This window comes from Cinclus cinclus, chromosome 4 (assembly GCF_963662255.1).
Source record: "Cinclus cinclus chromosome 4, bCinCin1.1, whole genome shotgun sequence".
NCBI lineage: Eukaryota > Metazoa > Chordata > Aves > Passeriformes > Cinclidae > Cinclus > Cinclus cinclus.
The window spans coordinates 20098948-20121765 of NC_085049.1; the positions used below are offsets into that span (position 1 = coordinate 20098948).

The window sequence follows — 22818 nt, forward strand, 5'->3', positions numbered from 1 at the left end:
ACCCAAGTTCTTGATTTTCCTATACTCCTACTGATATCAAACTTCAATGTTTCAGTGGTAATAAGGGCAAGATATTAAATATCCTTTAGTTGCAACATGGAAATTAGACCAAGAATGTATTAAATGTGAATAATTCAGTTTATCTGTTTTCTGGAATGTTTCTGTATTCATTTAAAAGGAATGGTATAATTAATGTAGATATAAGCTAAAATCTGAACAGTTCACTGTCTTCAGTGCCAAGTGACCTTTAGTATGAGCATGGCATAACCTGTTTGGCCTTCCATGTAGTGGAACTTGGCTGTGGGGTGGGCATGGCACAAACACCAGCCTTGTCTGTACAGACAGTGGGTGAAGTTGTCATGGATCAAAGAGCAAATGAATTTGAGTGCAGCAATGTGTACTTTATCAGGGGGACTAAAGGATGTATACCTACAGATCCTCAGGTTAGGCAAATCATTCTTGTATGCCTTGTTTGCTGTGTTTTAATGTGAACTTACTGTAGCAGTGCTTCAGAAAGAGTATCTAAGAGCCTAAGTTGGTTAAAAACATCCAACTTGCATGTGGGACAAAGCAGATGCCCAAAGTGCTTGTGTTCTAATAAATTCCAAAAACAAAGCATGTGGTGTTTGAAAACAGCTTATTTCCAAGACTGCTAGGATAAGCAGGCCTGTTTTCTTCCACATGCTCTGGGAGGGCCTAAGTGTTCCTTGTCTGAAGCTGAGCAGCACCACCACCATTTGCATATGACTTTCTGAGCTTTGCCTTATCATTTGCCTGGCTTTCTGCAGGTAGCCTGTGACTGGACAGTGAAGTGTCACAGGATGTTCTGGGTAATAACAGGGGAGAGAGGTAGCCCCAGATATCAGACGATACAAGCCATTCTTTCAGGTACATGAGGTCACAGAAGTACCTAGGTATTGTCTTTACTGTCTTCTTTACAGGTGATGACAATTCTGGAAGGAAGGTGATTACCTTCATTTGCTGCTGCATGTCCCCATCCTACCAGCTCAGTCACACAAGGCTGCTTGAGTAAGTTGCTTTTCTTTCACCTCCTGCATGGACTACTTTATACGAGAATTTCTGTTAGCTTCCTTCCAGGGGGATGAGCTTCCAGGGAGGAGAAGCAATAAGCAAGGAGTGAAATGAAAAAAGGATGTAAGACCTACTAGTGTTAATATTGAGATGTGGCTTAAACTGCCAGTTAACTCACCTGGGGTCTCTACTGGAAGAAGCAATTCATGTTTACTTGCTGTCTTGATTTTATTGATGAATTCTTATTGTCTTTTAAAAAATAATTCATTATGTGGACCAGTGACAGAGAAATGCTAGTAGCTTAGTGCTATGTACATATGTTCTCATGAATAGCTGTGTTTGCTCTAATTTGCTGTACTTTACCTAAATCACTCAGGAAGAGTGTTGTTTGGTTATTTGCATCTTAGTGGGTCTCTTTTATAAAATTACCTGCATTATGTTCAGTAAATTATGCTTAACATTTTTATATGTATATAATTTTGTGGCTTTTGTGGTAAAAGGAGTTGAGTGTAAATTAAAAATATTCTTCCTTATAAAATTGCTGTAGCAAGGTACCAGGACATATTTCTGCCTTATAACTTGTCACTGCAAGGAGATCTGTTTTATCCTGCATGTCCTGTCCTTATTAAGCATTTTAAACCTATTTAGAGTTCTTGTATTGCCTCCATTGCCAAAATGTCTGACTACCTTTCAAACACCACCATCGGAAATGACAAAGGTGCTGTTGTTTCAACTTCATAGAAATGGAGAGGGATTAAAAGACAGGTTACTTAAATAATTTTGAGAGTGTGTTACTTCATTTTCTGTGCTCTTCACAGCACATTTTCCTGTCTCTAAGCCCACATCAAGTTCACTTGGAAAATCTATCCTAAAAGAGAACTGAAGGCAAGTGTTGAATGTGAAGGTAGCAATATAGCTATCAAGTGATCTGGTTTTAGGTAATTAGATTCAGATGTTGAATTCTGAGATAAAGCTGTAGGTAAACAGTAGGCTCTGATTGGTAGGTGTTTTGTAATGAAGTTGCTTAAAAAATTGATTTGGTAAAGCTTTTGTAGTGTCCCTGCAATTCTGTTACAGTCTTGGGACAGATAATTGACTGTAGAAAACTGCTGGTTATTATATGCCCCCAAAACACTCTTATTTTTGAAAGCACATGTTTTCTGGATGCAGTGTAACAAGGAATTTGCATTCTGTAACACAAACCACGAGGCACTCTGTAGCAATAGCTGTTTAGGTATATTTTCATTTCAAACTCTTAAAGTCTTGATTGACTGTCACTACTGCTTTTTCCATTAAAATACCACTAATACTCAAATCAGGGATTAAAACAGCATTATATTAATTGCAGCGGCAATCCTTTTTTGCAGGATACTTGCAGTCTAAGATTTACAGTACACTGAGGGAATAAGATAACTGGGACTGTGGGAGTACAGGGTAAGAAGTGAAAGGCTTTTCTATGCAAAGAGAGATAGTCCAAGTGTTCTTCGTACTTGCAGATAGTCACAGCCCAGTAAATGGCACATGGAACTATTTGCTTTATTGAAAGAAAATCACATGCATACAATTAAGAGCAATAGTTGGGGCTGTTGCAGAATAAGAAGATAGCATTGAGAATAACATGAGAAATTTGAAACCTGACACAGCAAGAAATGAGTCTAGATTGCACTGCTCCATCATTGCTTTGAGTCATTGAGCTGTGTAATAGGCCATCCTGTGTTTGCAATTGTAGAAGAAAGGGAATGAAAATTATCTTAAACTATACTGTAAAAGAATGAACTCACAAAAATCTGCGTATAAAACATACAATATTACTTCAAGATGGGGATGTGTAGTATAATTCCTTAAATTAATTTTAAGGGATTTAAATTGAATTTAAGGGAAATGTACAAACTCAGTGCTCACAATGCAAACAAGGGAAAGATAAATATACTCAAGAAGAACAGTTTAATTAGGGATAATGGATTTTTCAAGGATTTAGAAACTTTTAAATTGAGAAGAAAGCCCAAAATGCTTTTGTTTTGAAAATGCAAAATGACATTGTTTGCTTATCTGAAAGGAAGGGCTTTACTGAAAAGCAAAAAGAAGTTGCTTTTAGTAAAAATGCATCTCTTAAAAATTTCTTGGCAATCACAGTCCCATATTATCTTCATTTTTAACTAATTCATGGGCACTGCAGTTTCTGTAACGAGTTTTCTTTAAAATTTCAGGCATTGCAGTGATGTGAAATTATTTGCCACTAGAGCAAGGTGAGCTTCTTAGGCAAATATTTTGAAAGAAACATGACTTGGCAGTCACTGTGCAAAAATAGCACTTTTTCTTTCCCAGATACTGCTTGGAAAAATCTCATCCAGTAAACTGAGTCAAACCAAAATGTTATTGTTCTCCTCAGGAACTTAAAGTATGCTCTGGATCTGTATGTAGAAAATAATTATATGGTTGTCTACTTTCCCTATGTCCTGAAGAGTCTGAATAAAATGTCTCTGAAATGGTTGCAGACAGTCCACCAGGAATTTGACAGGAAGCCATCTCTAAAAGACTTGGTTTACTCTTCAGGTGGTGTAATGTCTATAGCTAACTTCCATGAAGGAAGTTAGGTGTCTCTGTCCTGATCTACCCACAATTAACTGAGTTCACTTTGCCGTTGCAAATTCTTAAAATTGTCAGTGCTGTTGGTTCTTTTGTCAAGTGTCTTCTGTGCAGTACTGAGGAATGGCCTGGGTGCTGCAGTGGTTATGCAAAGGTTTGAAAAGCTATGGGAACAAAACCAAGATGTGTGGTTGGATGCACTTGAACTTTGGCGTACTGATGGGTGTAGTTGAGGTGAAAGCTCTTGGGTAAATTGCATTTTCATAGTGGAGACCAGAATTGTGACACTTGTTCCCTGAAAGTGTCAAGTTGCTGATGGAGCAGCCAGTCCCTATTGACATAGGTCTTTTACTTGTCTGTGTTGTAACTTGTTTGTAAGTTGGTCTCAGGAAGTTAATGTGACGGAATGTGGGTAGTACATCGTATCTGTTCTTTTTAGGACTGGGTAAAAGACAAGGAAGGCAAAGGTCTGTCATATTTTTTCTTTGGTGAGAGGTTTGGACTGCAATACTGGGTTTTGACATGCACTGACAATTCCAGAACAGATCATTGCACTGCTCTCCTTTTGAGAGTGTCTTAAGCTAAATTTAGAGTTGTATTATGGGGGGAAGTAGTATAAGGTCAGTAGTTTTTTGGTTTTTTTGTTGGCTCTTTTGTTGCCCATGAGTGCATGGTGAGACTCTGATTTATTCCAAGAATCTGTCTCTATTCCCCCACCCTGACCCAGAAAACACAGAACAAAGGAAACACAGAGGCTCAGGTCATCAGGCACAACCTGTCATTTTATTAACAGTTGGAACTTGGCATACTGGCATTGACAACTCAAGGCAAAATACCCAGCCCAATGTGTATGGGGTACTGTATTACCCAGAGGTGGGGGGGTGGAACCCAACAATACAAAAATAGCCCTTTTCAGACCTCTGGGGTCAAAGGAAGGGAAGGATGGATGAGTACAAAGGATGAAAGTCATTAGCCAGTATCATGAAAGTGGATGTTGAATAGGAGTAGTTTCAAAATTATAGATCTTGCTTTGAAGGCTCACAGCAGGGGCTCAGTCAAGTCTTTGGGCATTTTAATCTAGGAAACTGAAGAATATAAACTTCAAGGTGCAGGAGGAAGTCAAAATAGAAACATGAGTAAAGCAACTCAGGTGTTTTGCTTATTAGTTTTCATTTTGGTTTTTGGGCTCTGAGGGCACAGGAGTGCCAGTTGCACAGGGATAATTGTGTGGCAGTGGCTTTGTGAACACACACAGTGCCTGTTTCATTCACAAGTGCATGGGCCCAATTAAAATCCAAAAGGAAAAACTCATAATTCCCGAGTTTCCCCCTCTTAGCATAACCTGTTACAAGAAGGTTTTTCTTAAGAGTTCATGATCATATTTTTTATTTGATCATTGTCCCTACTGGGAAGCAAACTTGGCAAAGTAATAAGCAAAAAAATCTGTGTAAAAGCAGGCTATTCCAGTATGCATGTCTCCGTTTCATTTTGCAATACTATTCAATAAGAGAAGAGCCTTTTGTGCTGCCTGGTTTCTATTTCAGTTTCAGCCAACTAATCTACTGTTTAGATACCATGAAATAACACTGTAGAATCAAGCAAAGCAATAAGGAAGGAAGGTTTTGTTTCATACAAGAGGGACAATGCAAAAGTCAAACAACTAGCAGTTGGCTTCACCCTCAGTAATTATTAGCAAAGCAGGACAAAATTAGTGGTAAAATTAAAGAATTAGATAAAAATTCTGTACCTGAAATTTTTAATTTTTTTCCAACATGAAAGTCCTGCAAGCAGAAAATAAAGGGATATGAAAAAAGTAATGGTTTAATCAAAGGTTTCCTTATAGACTTCATTCTCCTATCAGATTTTTTTTTCACATTGCCTAATTCCTGTTCTGTCTCTCAGATATTAAATCTGAGACAGCAGACAAACTGACCACTTTTTAAAGCTGACTTTTTTATTTTATATTCAATTTCTTTGGAATTGGGTCTTTTTAATTCAGTATTTGAAAATAATTGTGTAACATTTCTGTAATAACAGCTTTCCATTCTATTGTAGGTATTCAGTTCTACCATCTCTGGCAATCAACACTTTTCTAACTATTTAATTTTCTTTTTCTAGGTATAAAAAAAAACCTTAAAGCATTCTGATGTCCATCCAACCAACTTCATAAAGATTTTGTGGAGTATCTTGAAACCTCTTATAAGGTACTTGGCAGTACATTGAACACGTTTTCCCCATTTAGTTCAAGGATGGTTTGCTCTCTAAGTTGCTTTTAAAAAGGCTTGGAGTAAAATATGTCAGGTAACAGCCCAACAGCCATTTAAACGGTCTTGAACTAATGAGTAAGCTGAACTTAAGCTTGGAAATGAAATCTCTCTCTAAGTAAAGTCTCAATTCCTAGTGGTTTTACTGGTATGTTCAAGTAAATATCTCTTTTAAAGCGTGGTTATTATGTGGACTATGAATAACTCTTTTGTTGTGTTTGACAGCACTCAGGGAAATGGAACTCTGTGCATGACTGGAGTTACTGGGTGGTGCAATAAAGAGGATAATGAATGATGAACCTTGGGGCTGATCAGAAGGGTTGGGATGAATAGGCCTGACACTATTTATGTTCTCAAAGTTAATGGGTAATCCCTGAAGGACCCATAAGAATTTGAAAAGGAGGATAAAATGGTAAAGGTTATGTATTTTACTGGGTGTTCTTTGCCTTTGCATGGTAAAAATTGGTGCTACCTCCAAGGAACTACCAGCAGCAGGCAGACACTGTTAAGTGCAAGAATGGTGGGGCTTGCTCAGCTTCTGCTTCTCAACTTCTGGTACTTTCAAAGGAATTCTGTCACTTTTCAAATAATAATAATATTTTTGGGGCTGCAGGATGGAAACAGCTAATCTTGTAAAGCTATAGTGGACCTATAAAGCTGTAAAACTTCCACTACAGTAGCTTGCAGTCAATTTCAGTTTGAGTGCTAGAAAGATAATTAAGTAGAAAAAGGAAATTTAACTTCTAGACAGACCAGGACAAACAAGTTGCATGTGAAAACTTTTTAAGAAAGTAATTATAGCTAAAAGTCATTCCAGAATATGCTGTTTTTGAAATGAGAAGACTCTCTAGATCTTTACTTTAACTGGCAGTAAAATAAATGGCACTGGCCCCAGACACGGAGCAGTTGTGGGAAAACTGTGATAGAAGCAGGATGTCCAGTACCTGATGGTGTCTCAGGAATGGAGATGGATTTATTTTTGGTTTGTTTACTCCTGATTTGCTTTAGGATGGAAACTTTCTAGGGAAAAAAACAAACAAAACAACTAACAATACCCAACAATTAACCCAGAAAAATTCTTTAGTGATATTACAGTACTCTGATGAAACAGTCTCCTTTCTCAGAGTTAGCTCAGAGCTCCTTGGGAACAGCTCCAAGCAGATGCTTTTGGGACACCAGTGGTTTTCAGCCTGTGCATGTTAATTCCTTCAGTGGAGCCACAAGTGAACAACAATGGTATTATTTGACTTAGAACAATAATTGCCTGCTAATTCTTAAAGTATGAATTTACAGGTAACCATTGCAAATACTTTTCCCCTGGATCTTACTGTGTCTAAGCTTTTTTCTTGGAAAGTATGACATGCTGGCAGTTGAAAAATGAATTATCCTGATACACTTAGACATCCATATCTAGCATTAATAATGCAAGCCAATGCCTGTCATCCTATATGCAATCTCGACCTTCTGATCACCAATTGTCTTCATCAAAATTGGCTGTTTCTCTTTGCACTTGACTTTTAGCACTGTGTACCTGGGTGCCTGTTTTGAGTGTAATTTAGTAACACTCTACTGTTTTATAGGTCTTCAACCAACAGCAACAAAGCTGTTTGTACAATGGCACTGACAAAACAATTCAAAGTATGAGTGAACTCTGAAAAGATCCACAAGCCAGAGAGCAGGAATCAGCTGAAGGTAGGGAAAAGCCCTCTTTACTACTTAAAATGTTTTAATAGCCAACAATGCCTTTGCTTTTCAGATTGACTGTAGTTTGAGTTTGTCAAAAAAAGTTTGGATTGCTAAGTGTGAAACAGTCCATGTGCAATTTGGCTAAATTATACTTTCATTGACTACTGAAACTTATTAGTGTTAATTCACTAGAGTAGCACAACTTAAATTTTTTTTTCATGGTACCTTTTCATTCCAGTTTAGATTAACCTTATCTTGGTATATCATGGTGTTAAGTGTCAGTATTATTCCAGTTCACAAAAATAAGGGAGAAAAATCCTCTAGTCCTTAATTCAGCAAAGTTAGGAAACATAGCCCAGACTCATTTGTAGATACTGTTGTCAGTAAAAATAGCAGATGTAAAATAGATTCCATTATTAAAAGGCATGTGTTTATTTTTCAGTGACCTGTTAGTACATTTGGTATGTGTTTGCACATGGCCTCAGTGCTTTTACAGGACAATGTATTTGGTAACAACTGGATGAAAGAGTTATTAGAATGAAGTAATTTAGCATACTTGCATTTGGTAGTATTTAAGAAAGTGTAAATACCTGAATTTTTTCTAATTCCTGAAGCTGACTGATCTTCTTTCCAGTCCAGAAAGAAAAAAAGAGCAAGAAGTAATGTGTTAAGTCAGTATTATCTCCAAAGTGCAAGACAGCTGCAGGAAGGACCATATTTCTATGAGCTAACAGAACTGTAAATATGCATTTAGGTAACACTGGTGATGCAGCATTGTTAAGAAGCAGCACTTACTCCTAATTGCCCATGGTATTTTTTATGTATTGTGGGTTCTGTGACATATCCTCTACTACCAGAGGTGATTGGTTACGGAGTTGTGTGCTCAGCTGTGGCTTAGAGAAGATTTTGGAAGCTCTGGCTCTTTTGGATAAGACATCCTGGAGAGCTCTGACTTTGTGCAGGCACAGAATGATACTCCTCGTGCGTCCCAAAATTCCCGTTACCAAAATTCAGGGAAGTGACTGCTTGTTCCATGTACCGCTAGAGGGAGCATGTGCATGCGGATTGGACATTTCAGGGATAAACTCATTCCATAAACTCATGCCAGAGGTTTTCCCCAATTTTATTATGCAAGTAACTTGCAGCAAAGTACGCTTTTTACCATCAGCACCTAATATTTATCTTGTTACTTCATTACAGTAAGGATATTTTACTTTGTGGAAAAATAAGACATTATTTCAGATAATATGTGTAAACATGTCCCTGAGCCCTGTTTGAACACCTTAGCTGGTATGGTCATGTATTCTGTCTGAAACTAAAGATCTAACTGATACTTGGAGCTTCAAATTTGGAAGTCTGTTTTGTACAAATTGTAGGAAAAAATAGTATTTCTGGTGTTTACCAGAGGCTGTCCAGCCCTTTCCAGAAGGGGTAAAGCTGATGGCCCAGCACCTCAAGGGTTTTGCACTATCAGTGCTTTGAAAATTTTACCTGTTGCTTCTCTGTAGTTCGTTTCTAGTTCCCCATTATTTTGTCTTTTTGCAGAGTGGCATACCTACAGAGTACAAACATGTTGTTCTGATGGCTGGGTAACATTTTCTCCAAGGTTAACAGTTCTTTTAGAAAGCTTTCTAATGCTGTGTGAAACCCAGTTTCCAGTGCCTTTTAAAGTGATGCTTTTCATATCTGTGTAAATCACAAAACATTAAGATGGAAGTCAGTTATTTTTATTCAAATCAGAATCTCAGGCATGCGATGTATGTGTTTAATCATATGGAATGAAACATATCTTGCGTCTTCTGGTGCTTCAATTAGTCTAATTTTGAGTTGCATCAGCACTTAATTTTTATAGAATTAGAAATTAAACCCTGTATAAATACTCCTTCAATGCTAATTTTTATACTACTTTGTGCATTTTGTAATTTTTGTTTTAGCCGTAAGTTTGGGAAGAAGATCACCTACTTGAACTATTTAGGTGACCTGGGACAACATCTCAAACATATCTCAAGAAGTCAAATTTAATAAATGTTGCCTCACTTTTTTCTCAGGTGGAGTTGCATCCCGGTCACTGTATTCCAAGAATAAGCTATTTTCTCAGTGATTAAAAGTGTAATTTACCTGCTTGTGCTGGGTTGGATTAATTCTGAAAGCTGCATTGCTATCACAGACATGCTGAATTGCATCAGGTGTTTTCTACAGATGTGGAAAAACTCCATCTCTGTCATGGAGCATTTTCTTAATATGATTGCTACTTCTGTGTGAATATTAGCAAAACCAGTCTGTATTTCATTGCTGCTTGTGAGTATCATACAGTTTTCTTGGGCAAAACTGTAATCCTGTCCTCTTTCCTTACATATTACAGCAGATTGACTTCCTCTTATGAAGAGCATTCCCAGTCAGCAAAGTGTTGATTGATTTTAAACTTTATGGATGAGTCTATAGATAGTGGGTCTATTATGTTTATGTGGTGTGTATCTATGTGTGTTAGGGGGAAGTATTTGAGAGTGGATGGGAGATGAAAAGAACTGCACAGGGCTGGGATAGTCAAGCACCAGTATTAGCATTAATAAGCCTTTCTAACATGGTGCTTTACATAGAAACGCTTTGATGTACTGACAGAAAGTGATTTTATGTCACTGCTGAATGAAAGTAACTGGATGCTTTGATTAAAACTGTTACTGATGCCCAGTGGCTTTTTACACACCTTTTGTGTAAATATGGAATAACAGAAAATACCTTAGTGCTCTGAGGTTATAAATTGGATTGCATGGTTGCCAAAGAAAATGGAGTTGTAATTTGAGGAGCAAAAATGTTTTAACTTTACTGTTAAATTTTAGTGTGATTCTATTTTTTTGACATATTTTTCTGTTCCACTGGCTGAAGCGAAAAGGCTCTTCTATATCTTGCTTAATTATTCCACCACAGATACTACTTAAAAAATTCCTCATGCTGAAATTCTGTAGAACAGGGTTCTGTAAGACCTGCAGATCTTTATTTTGTTTTTTAAGCAGACATGATGAAAATCTTTATAGGAAACAGAAGGGAAGACTTCCACCTATGGTTAAGGCTCTTCCACCATGGCCACTTCTGCCTACCCAGCAATTTGGAGTCAGCCTGCAATAGTAAGCCATAAGATGTCAAAAGAGTTCTGTACCCTTCAGTTTTCTGTAATGTGCATATTCACCAGACACTGCTTGCAAATAATTTGTTATATGCTTAGTTTCTCCTTCCCCTTAAAATCCACTAAACCATAAGGCTGGACAATGGGTTTTGTTTGGTTTTTTTTTTTTTTCTCACAGTCCCAGTGACCTGCCTGACTTTTTTCATGTTGCAGTATCTTTAGGGAGCCAATGCTATCACAGTTGCATAATTTTTCCTGGTGGACAGAAGTTTGCCTGTGTGTGCCAGAGCTCCAAGATATGTTGCTGGTGGATGCTGAAAGTCAGTGTTTTGGAGATATTTAGATTATGGATAGCCAAGCCAAAACAGAGCTTGAGGTTCCACAGGGCCTGCATAAAGTTACAATGGATGCTTGAGCCTTTATACATTTTCTTGTTCACATGTTGTTCTGATATTTTAAAAAATGAATAAAATCATGCCCTTCCAGAAATGCCCTGACAGCTGTTTGCATAGATTGCAGCACTGGATGTAGTGTAAAAAATTGCTTACTTTACATGAAGAGCAGGATGGCAATAGGACTTGCAAAATTCAATTTCATAAAAACCAGCAACATACCACAAACCTAGTTTCAGTAATTTTTTTCATCTTTCTAGTCTTCTCAAAAACAGCTAAAGAATATTGTTCATATTCAGCAAAGGCAATTTAGGCTATTTGGTACATGCATTTTTTTTTAAACCTTCTACCCCCAGTCTACTTTTCTGGTTCCAAGAATTCAGCTGAAAATGAGATACAAAACAGATGTTTTTTTCTCTAGTTTAATGTTAAGCATTAGTCTTTTTTAGAAGGCATGAAATTAGTACAATCAATATCTATTGTGTAAGAGCTACTATGAGATTAACTTTTATATTTATGAGCTATTTATAGTTAAGCCTAATACTTGAAACATGGCTAACTTACTTCCCTTCTACAGAGAATATCTTTCAGGTAGGCTCTACTGAGCCATTAAGAAGGACAATGTTTTATACCTTGTTTTATTCAGTAGAGAGTGTATCATCACCACTTAAAATTACAAATAAATAATTCTCTTGTAACTTCTAAATCAGAAATAAATATATGTTTGTAAAGAAAGATGGATAGAAGTGGAGAAGAGGAAATAGTGTGTGCTGAAAGCTTTTAAAATCTGAAGAAGAAAAGGTATCTATTTTCATCTTTAGGAATTGCTTCTGCTTATTCCCTCTCCTTTTATGTTCTCTATAGACAATGATAGCAAAACAGTATTTTTGTCTGGCAAAGGGGCAAGTTTGCAAGCTGCTTCTGGTTGAGAGGCTCTTCTCTTTCCCTAAAGAGATCTACAGGAGGGCTGATTTTACTTTTATATTATCATATGGGAAGATGTGTACAGTGTATTTCATTACAGTTAATAAAAATTGCACTATCAGGGAAGCTGCCCAGATAAAGTTACTGTCATTAAAGGACTGTGAACTCTTTAGGTTAAGAACAGAAATTATAAGGCACTTAGGCCTGAGATCGTATTCAGTACTTCTGGGATGATGATTTTTATTCTGTCAGTAAAAGATGGGTGAATGGGCTTCATCCAAAGCCTTCCTAGGTGGCCCAGTTTTGCTGAGGTGTTTGATAATGGGATCCCAGTGATGTCTGGCTCTGGAAGGGGTAAAGCCACCTGCTCTAGAACACGCCTCCCTAGAAGCATCGGTGATGCCCTCTGGTAACACACCCCCTTGTAAGATTTTTAATCAGTTTGTTGGTTAATGCATTTGCTTTCCTGACCTATAATTAAAAACTAGAAGAGCAGAAAGTGCCTAAACATTGATTCAAAATATCTCACTTTTGTCCAACACATGGGAGGGAAAAATCCTGTTTTATTAGGAGAGCAAAGTGAACCTAAAGGAAGCTTCCATCCAGACAGTGATAAAGCAATTAATTTCCAAGACCAGTACCTTGCACTGGAGGAATCTTTTAACTCACAATCATGTTTTTAACCTTGTAGAGTTGGATTTTCAAAACTATCTAAGGCCAATGGGCATTTAGAAATCATGGAGGCTCTGTGAGAACTGGGAGTATAATTTTTGGGAGTGTAGTATATACAGAATCTGATTTAGTTTGTAAGTGAACAGAAAGGATTATCGGGTTAATTCAAAATTTTTCTTCCCTATGTTACTCCCATCCACTCAGGATGCAAAACCAAAATTTAAAATGGCTGCATTTGCTGTCTTAAGACTGAGTCACCCTAAACTCTTTGTGGGGAGTAAAAAAGCATGCACCAGTTAGATTTCATCTTGTGTCTCTATCCAGCTGTACTTATATTTGCTTCTCTGGGATTTAAGCATGTACTTTGTATTAGGCACAGATGTGAAGTGGAAAACCTTCCTCATTATGAGCTTCTGTAAGAATTTAATAATTTGGCCTTTGCAGCTTGAACTTGAATGTGGTAACAAGTTGTCCTGAAGCTTTTACTGAAACTACACATCCCAGCTCACCCCAGTGCTGCAGAAACTGAGCAATCTTTTTCATGTGACTGCCAGGGAATAGCCTATTCTATTTTAAAACATATTTTTTTTCTTGAACCTTGTTGATTTTATTGAGAACAGAACCTTTCCTTCAAGGGAAACTGGAATACTGTAGAAAATGGTAGAAATGCAGAAATTGTATGACTGTACCTTTTTTTCCCTATGGAAAAAAATGATGTGTAGGGTTTATAATCAAAGATTATAGCCTAGTTATTTGTTTTACCTCTCTGACAGATATATTAGTTCTCAATGGGTGCAAGTACTGTAAATAATCAGTTTGCTATTTATACACTGAAACAGGCAACACATTTATGGGTAACAGTAATAGAGAACATTTTAAATAGCTGGGTTGCTGTTTGGTTCCTCTGAAGTGAACAGCTGTAAGAAAGCAAATGCAATCAGTCCAACTTTAGAAAGGCTGAGAATGAGCTCTGTGAGCTGAAATTGTCAATAATAGAGATGTAACATCTTCCAAGCACATTAAAGTCTTGATGTTCCCATTTAAGTCAGTTAGGCTTTTGACTAATAAAAGCTGCTCTGAGTGTTTAGGGTTTAAATACATGAAATAAAATCCTTTGACACACAAAGTGTTAGAATTCCTCTTATAGAAAAGCTAAAATTAATGTGGTTTGTTTTCTGCCTTACTTTGATTTGCTGCAGGCTTTTCCTCACTGGCATCCAGGATGTTGGCCTCAGTACTGACCTCATATCCCATCCCTGTTCTTCTTTAGTCCCTGACTGGGAGATGTAGTTTCACTTGGGATTTCAACTTCACTCGCTGTGCTGAGAGACCCTAGAACTTCCTTCCTGGTGTGGTTTATTAGCAGGAGTAATTTATTCATGGGGCTGCACAGTCACGGTTTTGTTCTCTGTTGCTTCTCTGAGGAATAGGTCATGAGCTTGGTCCTGGTGGCAGGAGCTTTTCTCATGAGTGCCATGGTTTTGGGGTTTTTATTTGTGGAGTACTCATAGCCTCAAGTTTAGCACTCAGAGGTCTGTGATAATGGGGAATGTTGAGGTGGGACGTGGTCTTACAAGTTGTGTTGTAAATATTTCTTCTGGCCATTATCATGTCATGATGATGCTGCAGAGAACCATTGCTTCAGCAGGTCTGGTACTGTTTTGTATTGAAATTAATGGTGCCTTGCCAAGGTGTAAGAACAAGAAGCTGGATAGTTTCATCTAAAGATTATACTTGGAAGCAGCAGCAAATAATGATCATTTCTAATGTATAAAAGACCATACTATAGGACTATCTGAATCAATTCCTTGCTGTTAATCTTTTCTTTCCTACAAGTGGGTGGCATAAATTGTAGAATTTATTTGGCCAAATGTCAGAATGTCATATTGTGAACATGATTTGTGAAATTTAGCTGTGTTTTTAAAGCAAAATGTTTGTTTATAGCAAGAAAAATTCCTAAATAGTTAATGTTACATATAGATACAACAGTGTTCACAAAGTGATATTAACCCACACAATTTATCATTGAATTTTATACACACTTTAGATTCTGATATGGGTGTTTTGTTGAAAAAGAACAGTCAGTGGATTGATTTTTTTTTTTATTTTTTTTTTTTTTAAGTAAGGCTCACAGAAGAGCTTTGACCTTGTCATCCAAACTTGACAAAGGAGTTGAGCTTTCCTACATACTGTGAGCTTTTAAAAATCATGGCTTGAAAGGATAGAAATTGTAGCAGGAATTCAGTTCTCTTACCTTTGGCATGCTGATGCATCAGTGTTTAGATGGTGATTAGTTATGAGCTACTCCTTACCTTATGAGCAATAAGGTAATAAAAAAAATGAGACAAAGTAATGAGGGGAGGATATGAAAATACTCCATAAGGGAAGTGAGGGGAGAGAATGGGAGAGACTGTACTGGTCAATGACAGCATTGTGTCCCCAGAGTGATGAATGGAATCAAAATATTTGATGGCTTAATAACCAAATAACATGAAGTGAATTCCCATGTCAGTTTATAAATAAGAGGCAAAACCACAGGGTGATCCAGTACCTGAGGCATGATCTTGCTCTGAGTCTTCCTGTTGGAGGATCTCCCCACCTGCAAAGCTGGGAGTGACCAACCTGAGCATGGAGACCCAAAGTTAACCAATCCACTTATCTTCCAACTCTTGACAAGCATGGGGGAAAAAAATAGAGGGGGGAGAGAGGTCTGAAAATTTTCCTGTCTGTGCTAACTTAGTTGCTGTAACATTCCTTTTGAAGTAGTTTTCACATGTAGTGTAAACCCAAAACATAATTCTGGCTTGCTCTTTCCATGTGATGATGTTACAGAAGTTGTATCAAATACAACTCCAGTTATTATCTTTTAGTTAATACCAATAAAGTACTTAGACTAGAAAGAGAGAAAGAAGAAATCACAGTAGAAAAGAAAGAGAAAAAGGCCTTAATCTTCTGCAGATGCAACTTCAGCTGGTAGCACAAAGTCTACTTTAAAACCCGAGACTGGTCTGTTGTTTTGTTGTTGATTACTACAAAGTGTAGCAGAATGCTTAGCAGGTACTGACCTTTCATTTGTCCAAACTGCCAAAACTTTTTTTTAATAAGATAATTATGAGTTTTCTGGTCTGTCTAGATCCAAAAAATACTTGGTTTTATTACCTTAACTGTTTATTCATGAGAGAGAACCCTAATTTCAAATAATTAAAAGCATTAATAATCTCGCTGCATTGCTTTGCCTTCAAAATAAATAGTATGATATCCTTTTAATTATACATATACTCTGGCTTAAGAGAAACAAATGACAAAGAAAAATCTGCATGGTGGAAGTTTCCTCAACTTGCAGCATCCCATGATCAAGACCTAACATGAAGCATTTGCTGTGAATTCCTTCCTTGCCTGCCTTTAAGCTGCCTGGAAACCCTGTTCCACCAAGTGTCCAGCCAAATCCACCAGCAGCCTGTTGTGGTTAAACACAGCTCAGCTGGGACATTACTAGGGCAGGGAACTAAATTAAGCAAAACCATTCTTATACAGGGAGAAAATTAGCTTGGAATATCATTCTGCTACTCTTTCCTTGCTGCCCTTTCAGCCCAGGAAAAGGGGCAGTTCCACAGCTTTCTTGGCAAGAAATAAGTGTTTAAGAATGGCTCTTTGGATAGAAATCCAAGTCATTTATTTCACTTTTTCATTCAGTGCCTGTTAGAGTTGTGAAATGTCTTTTGTACAGGTGCCTTTATTTGTGAAATTTAATGTATATGTGATCTCATATTTCACTCAGGTTGCTCTGTCTTTTGAGTCTGTTTATAGATAATATTTAAAGGATGCTACTTTTTCTTTTTTTTCCTCTCTGAGAGTATGAAGGACAAAAATAAAGGCAAAATAATCCCCTCTTAATCAAGGAAACAGTATCCTATCTAAAAAAAAAAGGTGAGCTCTGTCCAAAGAGGAAGGGTTTTTCTGAACCATTATATGAACAGTGGTATGAAACAATTTAACACTCAGTGCCTGATACAGCAAAGATTACAACTCCACAGGATGTGCTTATATCCTGAGGACTGGAGTGGTGATTGGGTGCTGATGTGAGAGGATGGAAAACAATTATCAGATTGTCTGATTTTAAAAAAAAAGTCTGGTATGGTCTTAATAAAAAACCCTAATCAAGCACTAAACAAATCTTTTTTTCTCTCGGGATTAGTTAGGAAACAGAAAAACTGAGGAGTGTCTTGAAATATACATCATATAGTAGTGTTCGAATTAAGTAGAATCTCCCATAAAAATCAATGTATTCTAATTTTTGCTTTCAGTACTCAAACAACGTGTGTCTTAATATGGGTTCATATTAAGCATTTCCAGCAGGGTTTGGTCTGAGTTTGAGTTGATTTTAACCATAAGTGATAAATTGCAAACACTTTTAAAAACTTGCACTGAATAGGTTTCACAGTTGTGAAGACAAAAGGAGGCAGGCAAGAAAAATGTTGCTTCTCAGCTTTACTTCTAATTTTCAAGAGAAATCCTGGCTTCATTTAGGTCAGTGTGAGATCATGTATTTAATTGATGACCGTCTAGATTGACATTTGACTTCATTGCTAGGCTATGCTCCTTTGTATCTTAGTTTATCTCAGGGTAAATAAGAACATTAACTAACTTACTACTTTATTTCCTTTTTTTTACTAAATTACCTTAAATGAACCTTATTAATGATGGTTATGGAAGAATAAGAAATATCCACTGCCCCTTAGAGTGTGCAAGTAGTGGAGCATCTGTAGAGGTGCTTGTGTATGAAACAGCTGGCTCCTTGCCCCTAAAAATTGCTTATTTAACTTCAAAATATCTGCAGCAGCCAAGGCCAAGTGCTGCAGTGGGGCTAATCCTGCTTAAATTAAAGGTTAAAGGTGAAGAGTTCCTAACAGACCTTTTTGCATACATCATGGTCCAAATTCAGGATTTCCACTCAGACCCATAAAGGTCCTTGGATGTGCCGTTTCCAGAGTGGTGCTGATTACAAAAACTTTTCAGAGGGAGCTTGTATCAAATATTATAATTGAATACAAGGTAATGTAAATAGCTCACTACTAAGTAAGTGTCATTCCTGTAATTATAATCATAAGAGGATAATTAGAGCTTGTGTCGTACATCATTGCATTCCTCATCTGTAGATGAAAGCGAGATTTTTTGGTGTTTTAAACTTACGAAATAATCATCCTTCCATGTACCTATTTTATCCTAATAACCAATACCTCTTCCTTACTAATCACAGGAGTCAAGAGAGCTATAATAAGGATGAGTGTGGCGCTAACATTATCTCTTGCATCTGTTATCATCATCACTACTACCACATAGCAGAAGAAAAAGAGGAAAAACCAAGAAGAGAAGAACAGAAGCACCGGAGAGTTACTGCTGCTTTCTGTGCTCAGGATTCCACACCAGGCAGCTGCTGCTCAGGACTCTGTAACAGAGAACTGCTGCTCCTGCTACCATTCAGGACTCTAGGACAGGAAGCTTTTAGCATGGACTTTGTCATTTGAGACTCTGTCTTTGAGACTGAGGTGCCTCTACAAATAAAGAGCTTTAAAGCAACTAGCAACTGCTCTTGCCTCTTTGAAGACCTAAACCCATAACAATCTCTACATTAACAAAACAGAAGGTCTGTGGACGTAATTCTGTGTTAGTGACCAATAACCAGTTTTTCTTGCATTGATCTGACATAAAACCTTTGTCTTGCTTTTGTTCTTTCTGGGTGTTTTGTCTCATCACTGCTGCATCAATTTCTTACTCTTCTCTTGCAATAATTGCTGAGTCAGCTCACACACACAGTTTTCTGAAGCAGCAATGCCAAATATGCAGTACAGGGTGGGGGGGGAAAGCAAGTTGTGATGGTTAAAGAAACTTCAGGGATGGCTCATCTTTGTCACTGCAGAATTTCTCCTAGCTGATGTTTGCCATTCTGAAAGCAGTAATCATTCTTTTCTCCAAACCTTGTCCACCTTTGGCTAAAATTTCACCTGTTCAGTGCAGTATTAATACAGCTTGGAAGGGATGGACTGTCATGCGATTTCTTGTCCAACTTTGGGCATCTTCAGAACTCAGTGGCACAGTAGTGCTGGCCACCAATACGTAGTCTAGTTGAAGCTCTTCATAGCTGAACTATCTCATTTTTTTCCCCCAGCTCTCAGTCCTTTTGTGCCCTCAGGAAAGGAGGGTCTGGGGCTCTGTCAATGTTTTTATATTCCAGCTAAGCCCAGGGTTGCTCAGAGCTGTGATATTTCTTATCATAAAGAGATTTGCACAAAGCAGATTTCTAAAGAGAGATTCCTTGTCAGGTAGTGTTTTTTGACATTCTCAGCCAGCTGATGCTTCAAAGCCAAGTACCTGCCATGGCAAAGCTGTTAAGTAGCAGGTGATAGACATGCCTTTTTTTTTTTTGTACTTGATTGTAGGTGTGCAGGTATCTGTCGTACCTGCTGTCTGCTGTGATTTTAACTCTTTCTATATTTCTGGAGCATCTGTTATGCCATCCCCAGTGTGTGCTGGCCACGCGGGCTGTTGACAGCCCTGAGAGGGTGACTGGCAGCATTCCTTGCACTCCAAACATGGCTGTAAGCACAGTGAAAGCTTCAGTTCATCTTCTGGAAGTGACAAAAATTCACTGTCATTGCCCTGTTTAATTCCATTTTGGCAGAGTTATCAGCCTTTTAGAGTTAGCAGGAAGTAGGATTTGGTTTTCACCCAAGGTGCAGTAGTTCCACTCTTTCTTCCATTGCTACATTTTCACATCTGTGTACTTGAAATCAGTTTTGGAAACTGAGTTGGATCACAGAAGCTCCTGCAAAATCCTGCTACATCAGAAGAGTTAGGATTTCTTGAAATATCAGTGACCCTGTGGCATGTCATAAGTCTGTTCTGTGCTGCTCAGACTTTTATTTCTTGAGTAGCACTGGTGCAGGAGCTGTGCTGCTGTTCAGACTAGTCACCTGCAGTGGTGTGTCCAGGCTAAGGAAGCTCTCAGTCCCTAAAGCTCACCTGACCTTTTTCACCTTCCTGATTCCAGTCCCTTCAACAGATTGCTTGGGGTCATGATCTTCCTCCTTGATGTTTAAATTTTGTGCCTCAGTTCCAGGCACCTCTTTTTGCAGCGGCTCCTCCCAGGGTAACCTGTACAAATGAGACAAAACTCCCCTTCTTGGACCCAGTTTACATTTATCTGATATTTACATTTATCTGGCTGCATAGCTAGATAGCTTTTCCTGACCAAGATTACTCTCACTGGATCAAGGCAGTAAGCCCCTCAGTACTTTCACAGAGACTGAGGAATTTCTTGTTTGCAGAGATCTACATCTGTTTGTATTTTAGAAACAAGAGCTATTCTAGCTCATGCCTCAGACAGTATTACAATAAACACAATAAGCTGAAGTTTCTTAATTTCTGTCATTTTCAGGTTGTTTTTCTCAAGAAGGGAATAAAATACAGCCATTTCACCAGTTTCATTCCAGCTCCACTTCAGAGTGAAAAATGTTTTCAGTACTGAATTTTAAAATTGTGATTTAGGTTTTTTTAACTTCCTCAGAGAAGAACTAAAATGTGTTTCCTAAAATGTGTTCTGCTTATCTGAAAAAATCTGCAGCTCATTAAGGCTAAACATTAGAGTTCATCTTCTGGACCAAACCAGGGAAGTGCTCTTAATTTCAGAAAGAAGGGTTGGAATCATCATGAACACATGTGATGATTTAGTCAGGCCAAACAGGTTTACCTTGTAAAGAAAGCACACTTGGAGCATGATCTTCATATTAACCAGTGAAAATGAGGACTCTTTTCTGTGCACAGCCTCAAAACCATCTAGTTCATAACTGCAAGGCTTGACTTGCACTAAAATAAGATGGCTTACCTTACCTCTACTATGCCCTGAGAAATTACACTGCTTAATTAAGTATCCACTCTCTTTTCAGAATATTTGTTTTTCAGAACAGCTCTTAAGTGTTTCTAACCTGGTGTTGCTCCTCAGGCAGGGAGCAACACCTGATGCTTCACTCACAGGGCCTTTTCCTCAAGAAGCCAGACTTAGGTACAGGGTGCTTGTTTACCTTCTCTGGTTAATGTTTCATGTGTCCTCACCATCTCTTCTGTGCCAAAGTGAGACTGGAAAAGGGGGCTGCACCTTGTGACAATCTGTTTTGGTAATACCATGCTATGGAGGATAAAACCACACTACAAAAATCTGTATTTTGTTTGCAAACCCCCTCAACATATGGAGGTCAGGCATCAGCTTTTGTGGGGTTTTTATTTGATTGAATACACGTACAAACTGAACTGTTCAGACCTGCATGAAGATGTTAAATGGGTTACAAAGGGCAGGGATGTCACTCAAGCCTATTTCCAACACTAAAACACTGTCATTTGTAGCTAGTTTTTATGCAAAATAGAACTTTGAAATAGTGGGATTATTATTGTTAATGTCTTTTTTGTTTTAGAGTGTATCCCCAAAGGTATAAACAACGTGCTTATTCATGCTTTAAAAAATTCAAAAGCAAAGTAACCTGCTATGATTATTATTAAAATTTCCAAAATTTTCTTAACATTTGTGCTCTTTGGAGTGGCCACATAAGGAAACAGCTACAGCAGAGTTGCACAGAGAACTGGTTACTAAAGTGCTCATGTGAGATCAACAGCAGCTCAGAAATGATGGAAAAATAAATTTAGTGAAAGAATTGTGCTAGGGAGTTGTGAAACAGAAAACTGGTCCCTATATGAAAATTATCTCACAGAAGACTCCAGGGGCAAGTCTTTGTTACCCCACCTGTTTTGTTGACTGGAAGTGCTTTGCCACATAAAGTTTTTGTTCTCTGTTGTCTTGTGGTACCACAGGGGAATCCTGGGTTATGATTCAAGGGTTTAAATGAAATGGCAATAACCATGCAATAGAAGTTTAATGATGAAGTAATAAGTATCCTTTTATATGATTACAGTGACAACTCAAGCTGTCCTTTATCTGTTCAATAGAAGAAGCAGTGGTAATCAATGATTCTCTTCCTCCCTTCCATGAATCATATCAAATCTTGCTGATGGAGAAAGTTCTGGTTCTATTGTTTAAATGATAGTGGTAGTCTGAGTGGGTAGAGATGGACAGTTATGCATTTGAATGTTTGGAATGCTGTAGCTTTGCATCCTGGCCCTGTCTTCTTGTGATCAATCAAATATCTTTTAAAAATGCAACGTTGGGAAAGATTCACATTGGCCACTTGAATATTCCAAGTTCTTGGCTCTTTTGTTCTCACATAGGGTTCATGGAGATGAGATAAATTCCAAGACTGGTTCATGTGCCATCAAATAAAAATGAACATTGTAATTAGCACAGTTTGTGATTTTTATGCTCAGGTGTCATGGTTTGATGCTGGTCCAAGGCCAGGCACCCATGAGAGTTGCTCACTTACCCTTCCCTGCTGCAGCTGTGTGGAGGAGAGGGAAAAAAATAGCAAAGGGTTTATGAGTTAAGGACCAGGAGGAACACTTCAAGGTCAAAAGTTTTTCCCTGAAAAATCTTTCTTCAGTTTGCGAAGGCAGAGGAATCACTTCTGCTATTCTGTGGGGACCTTCCCATGGGAGCAGTTCTCTGGAAGCAAGACCTTACTCTCTGTCTTCAGGTATCCCACTAAATTCCAGCTTTTCAGTATCCACCTTCTCCAGCATGAGCACCTTTTCCCACAGGCTCCAAGTGGATCTCTGCATCCCCCCCCACACTTCATCAATTATAGGGAGAGGGTTTGGTATATTATAGTCCCCACCACAGCATGCAAAAAATCTCAGCTCTCCGTTCTTCCTTTCGCTGACCTCACGTGTCCTCACCTTTTCCTTTTCTATGACTTCCTTTTCTGTGATGATAAGAAAATAGTTTTGTGGGTTTTGTTCCCCTTACAGGGTTTCACAGCCCTGAAAGGTTGATCTCGCCTGGGCTATCGGGGAATCGCTCACCATGCCCTGACCACATGGTCCCCATCATTCATTAAATCACAGAGGTGTTACCAACTTCTCTAACTGGCTTTGCAGCATGTCTACTCTCAGAACCATCCTGGGACTGGCTTTGCAGCTTCTCACAGAAAAGTCACTTCAGTGGCTGGTTTCTTCCCGCTCCACCAAATAACCAACACAT

General features: G+C 38.1%; 1 protein-coding gene across 1 annotated transcript in view; it reads left to right on the forward strand.

The window, feature by feature from the left end:
- The first annotated feature begins 311 nt into the window (after nt 1-311).
- Nucleotides 312-22818, forward strand: part of ARHGAP8 (Rho GTPase activating protein 8) — a 28042-nt gene continuing 5535 nt past the window's right edge. Inside the window, 8 exon segments of the mRNA XM_062491569.1 lie at nt 312-423; nt 942-1029; nt 3422-3572; nt 5758-5822; nt 9503-9616; nt 10580-10690; nt 16532-16563; nt 16566-16604. Of these exon segments, the coding sequence (XP_062347553.1) occupies nt 312-423; nt 942-1029; nt 3422-3572; nt 5758-5822; nt 9503-9616; nt 10580-10690; nt 16532-16563; nt 16566-16604 (712 nt within the window).